Below are 9,651 nucleotides of genomic sequence, written 5' to 3'. Positions count from 1 at the left end.
GATGATTAGTCGAAGTGCGTGTAAGCTAGCCCAGACACCTTGGTTAACAAAAAAAAAAGTAGCAAGTATCCATGGCGAGAGGAAACTCTACACTAATTAATTATCAGAAAAATTGGTAGGATTCACTCACATTAATCAACATTCTGCCATGTTGTGCAAACATGTATGCAAGCCCTAATATCTAAGAAATATGGCAAACTTGGACTAAATTTTGGATTTGGGAATATGCATGAAATTACGAAAACATCATTATGCATGTGAACATGTCATATAGGTATCTAAAAACATGAAAGTTCGACCTAAAACAGATGTTGAAAGTATACAACATGATAACCCGAGATTAATCATGATGAAAATTAAAAATTTCAATTTCTAACTAAAAATCCATTTGTTACTTATTTTAGGAAACCAATCTGAAATTGAAATAAAGAACTAAACAATCATTCATCATCGTTGCAGACACTTTTCAGGTGACAAAATGAGGTGTCCACAACCTTACACACACTCTCTCTCTTTTCCTATTAAAACCCCCACTCGACAAAATGATTTCCCACCACTCATTGGTCGAAAACTGCACTTTGATGACATAACGATTCCTCTCTCTCCCTTGTCTAATTCTTCCATCTGTTGTTCATTGTTCAAAGTTTCCGTGTTAAATTTTATGTAGATGGAGAGATAAAAAAAAAATGTGGACTATTAGATAGGGGTGTCAAAAAGCCTGGTCAACCCGAGCTCACCCTAACCCACCCTAAGCCCGAATAGGACCTGGGCTGAAATCTCAGCCCATAGGGATGGGCTAGGGTTGAGAATTTCAGATCTGACGCTGGGTTGGTTGGGCTGGCCCTAAATTGAGGTCTCAAATTAACCCAGCCCAATCCAACCCAACCCGACTGCATATTAAGCATATAATAATATAAATATGTTAATAATTATATGAAATCTACGTATATATGAAATACAAAATCTTTGGTCTTTGGCCTCTTCAATACATCAAGATCAAACAACCAAGTAACCAATAGTACTTGGCTATGCTGGATTAAGTTAAGCTCGGCCCAATTAGGATCCATTAGGACTGGGTTGGGTTGGCCTAAACCCGACAAGTTTGGGTCTGAACTGAGATATCCCAACCCGAGCTAGGACTAGGCAAGACTTGGGGTGGTTAAGAGACCTTATGACAGCCCAACCTGGCCCATTGACAACCCTACCATTACACATTACGAACAATTAAAGAATGTTCGAAGCTACGTTGTCCTGTGCCGGACCGGGCTGAATGAACCAGGCTAACTAGCTGTGAATCCCAATGGCGGACTAAGTGGTTCACGGGTAGTCGGATACTTAAAAATCAAAAGGGAAAATCAAAACCAACTTAAATTTTCAAAACCCACAGAGAGAGAAATCGGATGTTTCTGGAAATTCTGACTCCCCCGGTGTCCCAGACCAATGGAAGAGTCTCCCCCTCTTTTATATAGTAGAAGAGAAGAACTTTTCCATCCAACGGTCAAGATTAACCAAAAGAATGTTCTCGAAACTTGCCAATAGAGCTATTTATCCACGATTCCACCTCCCAATCTACCAATCAATTGAAAATTATTAGAGTTCTTGTCTGCTATAATTTGTGTTCTTCTAAATTTTCCAGCTACTCTGTTATCTCAAGTTCGATTTAGATTTTTCCTCCTCTCTTCTGTGTTGTAATTTCCCAAGTAAGAACAATGGCTGGCAAGGGTGAGGGTCCGGCTATCGGAATCGATCTCGGGACAACATACTCTTGTGTCGGAATCTGGCAACACGATCGTGTTGAGATCATAGCCAACGATCAGGGAAACCGTACTACGCCGTCTTATGTTGCCTTCACTGACACCGAACGTTTGATCGGAGATGCAGCGAAGAACCAGGTCGCAATGAACCCGATCAATACTGTTTTCGGTGAGTAATTGTAGTTCTAATTTTAAATTTGCCACTTTTTGGCTTTTGAATCTGATATGACACCTGGAAGCACAGTTTTAAGTGATTGTTAGATAGTTATGTTTTATTTTCAGTTTCAAAAGATTTCCCCCCTTTTTCTTTTCGGGATTGTTGTTATCAGACACGTTTTTGGAGATTTGGTTTTGTTGTGGCGGATCAGGTGATTTTTGTTTTTGTTTTTCTTTTTTTAAGATCTTGTATCCAATTTTTTAAGATCTGCATGAAATTCTGCCTATTTTATAATGCTGTTGCTTCTGGTTTTAGTTGTGTATACCCTTTAATCTGTAATTGTTATAAATATAGCTATGTACAACGATTCTGATAAGTTTGCTCGTAAGTCCTGAGTCACTTGTTTTGAAGATTGTCAGAATTTGCTTTTTTTCAAATTCATGGCACTAAATGGTCGCATGATTTGCTTCTAGTTTTTGAAATTCATGGGCACTAAAATCTCTGTTTCGTACTTGTATTTGAAGATTTGTTAATGGGACGATGGTCTTTTCTCCAGATGCAAAGCGTTTGATTGGTAGAAGATTCAGTGATTCATCTGTTCAGAGTGATATCAAGCTTTGGCCTTTCAAGGTCATTCCTGGTCCTGGTGACAAGCCCATGATAGTGGTGAATTACAAGGGTGAGGAGAAACAATTTGCCGCGGAGGAAATCTCATCCATGGTTTTGATGAAGATGCGTGAGATTGCAGAGACATACCTCGGTTCTGCAATAAAGAATGCCGTTGTTACTGTTCCTGCCTACTTCAACGACTCCCAGCGTCAAGCTACCAAGGATGCTGGAGTAATTGCTGGTCTTAATGTCATGAGAATTATCAACGAACCTACTGCCGCTGCTATTGCTTATGGTCTTGACAAGAAAGCTGCAAGCGTGGGTGAAAAGAATGTGCTCATCTTTGATCTTGGTGGTGGCACTTTCGATGTCTCCCTGCTCACAATCGAAGAGGGTATTTTCGAAGTGAAGGCTACAGCAGGAGATACCCATCTTGGAGGAGAGGACTTTGATAACAGAATGGTGAACCACTTTGTTCAGGAGTTCAAGAGGAAGCACAAGAAAGATATTACCGGCAACCCCAGGGCTCTCAGGAGACTGAGAACATCATGTGAGAGGGCAAAGAGAACTCTCTCATCCACTGCTCAAACCACCATTGAGATCGATTCCTTGTACGAGGGCGTTGACTTCTATTCCACCATTACCCGTGCTAGGTTTGAGGAACTCAACATGGATCTCTTCAGGAAGTGTATGGAGCCTGTGGAGAAATGTCTAAGGGATGCCAAGATGGACAAAAGTACTGTTCATGATGTCGTGCTTGTTGGTGGGTCTACCAGGATCCCCAAAGTGCAGCAGCTATTGCAAGACTTCTTCAATGGGAAGGAGCTCTGCAAGAGCATTAACCCTGACGAAGCCGTCGCTTATGGAGCTGCAGTACAAGCTGCTATTCTGAGTGGTGAAGGCAACGAGAAAGTGCAGGACCTTCTTCTCTTGGATGTCACTCCTCTCTCCCTTGGTTTGGAAACTGCAGGAGGGGTCATGACTGTATTGATTCCAAGGAACACTACTATCCCTACCAAGAAGGAGCAGGTGTTCTCCACATACTCCGACAATCAACCTGGTGTGCTGATCCAGGTCTTTGAGGGTGAAAGAACCAGAACCAGGGACAACAATCTACTTGGAAAGTTCGAGCTTTCTGGTATCCCACCTGCTCCCAGGGGTGTTCCCCAAATCACAGTGTGCTTCGATATCGATGCAAATGGTATTCTCAATGTCTCTGCTGAAGACAAAACCACCGGACAAAAGAACAAGATTACCATCACCAATGATAAGGGTAGGTTGTCAAAGGATGAGATTGAGAAGATGGTTCAGGAAGCAGAGAAGTACAAGTCTGAAGATGAGGAGCACAAGAAGAAAGTTGAATCAAAGAATGCTTTGGAGAACTATGCTTACAACATGAGGAACACAGTGAAAGATGAGAAGATCGGTGCCAAGCTATCTCCAGCAGACAAGAAGAAGATCGAAGATGCAATTGAGCAAGCCATCCAGTGGCTGGATGCGAATCAGCTGGCGGAGGCAGATGAGTTCGACGACAAAATGAAGGAGCTGGAAAGCCTCTGCAACCCCATAATCGCCAAAATGTACCAAGGTTCGGGTCCGGAAGCAGATGCTGCCATGGATGACGATGGTCCTTCCGTCAGTGGAAGCGGTGCTGGCCCGAAAATCGAGGAGGTTGATTAAGCTGTCCACCCCGTTGGTTTTGCTGGGGACGAAGATATACTCGTTTTTTGTATTCCCCTTCTTTATTTCGGTGCCGGTTCGTGTACTTTTTTTAAGCTTTATGATGTTTTCGTAGTCTACAAATCCGGTTCTTAGGAGTGGAAAGGGCTGGCCGCTTGTGTAACCATTTTGTTAAAAGCTGGATTGGTCATTGGGGTGGACCAACTAAACAAACCGGGTTGAAAAACAAGCTTGATCACATAAAGCAGTCAAGAACCAGGGGGGTTGAACCATGGCCTTTTTGGTCGAAAGAATCATTTCCTGGCTTTCTATCTTTTTGTGCGTGTGGGTGACGTGTGCGGCCTTTTTCTTGGCCTACTAGGGCCAATTCTGGATCGAATCACAGGTCAAACGAAGACCAACTCAGGTAGTTTCTATTGACTGTTGTTCTATGTGGTTCGTATGGTTCGTGGAAAGGCTTTGTTTGGTTTTAAAAGAAATTGAAGAGTGGGAAACAGATATATTTTATAACCATTATTTTATATTATTATATTATTATATTATTAACTCTAAAAACTCTTATATTTATGATCTTCCTTAATTTTTCTTCTGAGACTGAGTTACAGTTTCCCTGGGGTCATTGTTACAATATGGTTTTAGGAATGCTTTAGTTGCAAGTGTAGACCTAGTGGATAAATATTGGAGGGAAATTCGTATGAACCAGCCATGTCAGATTGGCCATTGCAATAAATCTTAGACATCAAGAACCATTCATTGTTGTGAAGCTGATCATTAGTTAGCGTTTGCTCGAATAATCCTATTATTATTGATCTAGAACTCATTAAGTCGTGTTTTCTTTCTCAAGGGGCAATGTCATAAGATATTCTAAAAATAAAAGTTCTTACTTGGTTTTATAAGACATGGTTTAAGCATCTTACTCAGAGAAAAGAAAAAACACTAATTTAAGAAGGAAAATCAAGCATCATGTTGACAAGTAAAGTTTTGCTACGTATGTCACTGCTTTGTCTCAAATTGATTGATAATATTATTTCAGGTTTCTCTCTCTCAGGATTTTATTTTAGTAAAGGAACAAACTATTTATAAATCTTTCCCCAAATTCTATCATTGAGGAAGAGAACGCTACACATTAATGGACGTATATACTAGCACCCGTGGTCAATGAAATGGTATGCACAATCATCTTTGGCATGAGGTAGTGCAATCTCTTTGCACCGGCTGTGTTTGATTTTTTTGCATGGACTGTGTTTTGACACAGGTACATGCTATCGGATAATGTTCTTTCTTCATCATTTTAATAGAACCTTAATCTTATGGCTGGATATATAGTCAGCGATATCATCGTAAGTAAATCATTGTATCCAAGTAGAAACTATATAGAAGCTTTTTCAGATGAAGCAGAGAAGTAATTCCTCTTCCAATGTGAAAATAACAGTCTAATTTTGTAGTTATCTCTGTCCCAATGTGAAAATAGCAAAAAAAACAAAGTGAAAAACCATTTAGAAATTTTCCACCTCCAACTTCAAGTGTGTGCCTCGTAAACCCCATGTGTTTTCCATAGTACTATTTAAACAAGTCCTAGTTTTTCAAAAAAAAAAATGTTTGCATCAATTGGCTCATTGTTTTTTTGTGGTAAGGACATGTTTGGTACTTGTATTTTATATATGAAGGTTATCAATGGAACAAAATCCCTCTCAAGAACATGCCCTGATAATGATAGTTTTGTAAATTGTGTCTAGGTAATTAACAATTCAAGGCTAATTTTTTTTTAAGTTTAAGTTCCTCATGGCGTTAACTCAAAACCCAAACTGTATCATGGCATCAGTTTCCACACTTAAGACAATGTAGCACCCTCTTAAAATGTCTTGCATATCTTCACATGATGGGTTTCTTTTTTCTATCGCTCGAAATTACACATGGGCATCGGATGGAACCCTCCTTCATTTATTTTTATATAAAAAATAAGAAGAAAACTATGGCAAGTGTTAAAAAGTTTCCAATCACATAAGGAAAAAAAGATTCTTCTAATACTATGACAAAGGTGTCCGGGTCGCGCACCTCGACTAATCCTCGGGGAGACTTTCTTACATGTAACTAATCATGCATCCTTTTAGTTGTTGTTTCTTTTACAAAACCATTGCCTCAATATGCAAGGGGCAGAAGTTTCCACTTGAAAGTACTAAACTACCCTTTTTTGTTATTTATGGTGTAGATTACATATCATATAGAACATTAAATATGTATTATGTGCCTTTGTACAATACTAATCATAACATAATTTCAATAATGTTCTTAAATTTCATTTAAAACTTGAGTTGTGTTTGGAATTCATTCTTGGAATAGATTCAAGGTCTAGATGCAGTTCGAAATTTTTATTCTTTTTTTTTTTTAGAATACATTTTTAAATCCAAAATCTATTTTGAGAATGTATGCCAAACATGACCTTAAGCCTCTTGGAGTGATCAGGGAGTTGGTGAAAGCCTATGTTTCCTCACTAACAGTAACAGTGGCATATTACGTAATATTAGGATAAAGTCCTCAACATGCCATACACATAACAGGGCATTTTTTGTACTAGTAAAATTTAATTTTTTTCACTATACTAACCTTCTCTTCTTATAAATTCACCACCCTTTTTTTCCCTAGTCTCTCTCTCTCTTCCCTTCCTAGTTCCTCCACTTCTGTTAGTAGTGAGGAACTACACTATTAATGTCAGGTGTTTGGTTGTTCAACAAGAAGAGAGTGGTTCAACCGTTGACAAACCCGACCAGAGAGGCGTTTGAGTTCAAAGACACGGAGGGTCAACTGGGATGGAGACTGCACCCGATGCCGGACTCCGATCCTTATTGTATGCACCAACGAACCAGGTGATCAAGTCGCACGCAGAGCTGGAGGTGCATTTGCTGGAGCTCGGATGGAAAAGGTATAACACCGGGCAGCTAAGGCTCTGTACTGTAACGATTCTATTTTTTAAACTTGATTCTGGGTCTGGCACACTTTTTTACATTTCTATTTTTATGGAGTGATTTTACGTCTTAAATGTTGTATGGTAACCGTAAAAGAAAATTTGATTTTGTAACTTGAAAGAAATAGAAACCTGTATGGTTCGCACTTAACATAATCGCTTATGTTAGAAACCAATATTTACATAAAATACCATCTTCACCATGAGTGCCAAAGTTGTGATTTTTAAATACAATCTAAGGATAGTCAATAGTTTTTAGTAAATTCTAAGTTATGAAAACCATTATTAACATGAATTGAATCTAGGTATGTTAAATTAACATAAAGTAAATCTACCATATAAGCTATCAAGAAGGAAAAAAAAAGTAGAAAACAAGAACAGCATCTGTGAATCTGATGTTTTGTCGGGCAACACTATTAAAGGTCCTATACAATTAAGGGAAAAAAAAAAAAGAAGAAGAGACGACGATATCTCAAACATTAAAAAGAAAATAAAGCGTAAAAAGGGCATCCAGACTAGGATGTGTTGTGTGAAAGAATATATGGCATCAATGGACTAGGTTGGATTTAGTTTTATTTCCAAACCCAAAAAAATTTGATCCACTCAACAGAGCTTTGGACTGAACAGAGCTCGATTCCACTCAAACCAAAGCAGTGGAAAGTTTGATCCAAGATGTGAAGGCTATTGGACATAGTCAATGAACCATTCAATTCAAAAGATCTCTGTAAAAAGGTTATAGAGGCAATTCAGAAGTTTGCTTTTGCTTTCGAGTGGCTTCAATCATGGTTAAACTGTTCTTTATGATGATCTTGATCAATTGCCTTCCCCTTACAGTTTATATAAATTACTCAAAGGCCAGAGCAGCTTCATAATGGGCTACAATTCTAATCCCAAGGAATTATTATTTAAAAAAAAAAAAAACTTACTACTGCACTCCTTAGAATTTTTTGTTGCAGCAGAACATATCATGGAAGTGAGCTTAACAACCCTGTAACATAAGGCAGATGGCCTTAGTAACTCCTAACATCTTTTTCTTATTCTTGACTGAAGTCCAGGGCAGATTTGTGTGTCCTCCGTGACCAGCTTTTACATAATGACATGACAACAATGACCTAGCAGTAAGGACACTCCCTTTTATTCACCCCATCAAATTCTGGATTCATATTTTCTGCCTCTATTTCACATATAGCTTCCACATTTCCGGGGTTCCTGACTCCCTGTCAAGTAGCCTATTGTATGCATTTTTTATATGATTGAACCTCAACAAGGTGTTTAGTTAGCTAGTGCCGCAAAGGATATTTAGATATGCATCTTGTTTGGTATCCTTACTACTACTTCTGGTGTTAACTGGTCATCCATTGTGGCTTGTAATATCATAGTGGTGAGTGTGGCAGTTTCTCAGTTTTTTACACTAGGAAATCATAAAAGGTTAAAAAAAAAAAAGTTATGCAAGTGATTCTGTCAAAATAACACAATTAGGTGAATTCAAGGCCCAGGGAGCCTAATGTTTTCCCTCAAAACTTTGTCCGCAGCTGGAATTTGTCTGGGTAAATTTTGGGTGAGTGTAATCAATCTTCCAGGTTCAAACAATGTACAATCCTGCTATGTGCAACAACAAATCTGGTCATTTACAATATAGTTTGCAAAGATTAGATAATTACAAGGTTTAAAGCCTGGAATCAGGCGCCGGATCAGATTCCATTAATTTCAATTTAGATCTGATTTGAATCGGTTCGAAAATTGGCCAAGAACCCTACATAATGGAATTGAGAAAGCAAAGTTTTTTCGGTTATCTTTGGGAGAAGATAACCAAGATTCGTCTTACATATGGGAAAAAGCAAAACTGGACCTCGTTCTCGCTGGAAGAACAAAAAAGCTGCAAAATATAAATTAAATGAGCGGGGAGAGAGAATGAGCGATCACATCACCTCGCCAACGGCATATCGAAAACGATGAAGGAAGTGAGAGTTCTTGCTCTCCTTTCCTCTGCTTCTGCTCTCTGATCGTCCAAGAGAAGTGTGTATTAGGGTTTACAATACCCTTCAATTCACCCAATTGTCATGTTTTGAGCGCAAATTTCAGTTTTACCCCTTCATACTTAAGTGAGTCATTTGATTCTACGCCTTTTGCTCAAAATCGATTCTGAGTGTGAGAAGCTTGCTTTCCCTGTTTCAAAAAAATGACTCCAAAACCCAATAAGTGTCCGATTTATTTAAAAAAATAAGAAATTTACCCGAACTTACTATATAGTTTTTATCCCATTTCTGTTCAAAATAATAATAATAATAATAATAATAATAATAATAATAATAATAGAATCCATTTTTTGGAACGTTACAGTATAGAGCCCAAACGACCTGATCCAATACCACCGTTCAGATGATACGGTGCATCTCATTTCTCTTCCCAACAACTTCGCTAACCTCAAGTCTATACATCTCTACGACATCGCCGTTAGAACCGGTCCTTCTTTGAGGTCCGTGATTGCA

The 9,651-nt window shown here is 38.7% G+C and overlaps 1 protein-coding gene across 1 annotated transcript; it reads left to right on the top strand.

Moving 5' to 3' along the window:
- The first annotated feature begins 1,563 nt into the window (after positions 1–1,563).
- LOC122086494 (heat shock cognate 70 kDa protein 2) lies at positions 1,564–4,513 on the top strand. The gene is made up of 2 exons (XM_042655321.1): positions 1,564–1,923; positions 2,468–4,513. The coding sequence occupies exons 1-2, from the start codon at positions 1,710–1,712 to the stop codon at positions 4,198–4,200; spliced, it is 1,947 nt and encodes a 648-aa protein (XP_042511255.1). The 5' UTR covers positions 1,564–1,709; the 3' UTR covers positions 4,201–4,513.
- The last annotated feature ends 5,138 nt before the right edge of the window (positions 4,514–9,651 follow it).

The sequence above is a fragment of the Macadamia integrifolia genome, chromosome 8 (assembly GCF_013358625.1).
Source record: "Macadamia integrifolia cultivar HAES 741 chromosome 8, SCU_Mint_v3, whole genome shotgun sequence".
Taxonomy (NCBI): Eukaryota; Viridiplantae; Streptophyta; class Magnoliopsida; order Proteales; family Proteaceae; genus Macadamia; species Macadamia integrifolia.
The sequence above is the reverse complement of the archived record's forward strand: the minus strand, read 5'-3'. Positions and strand labels throughout refer to the sequence as shown.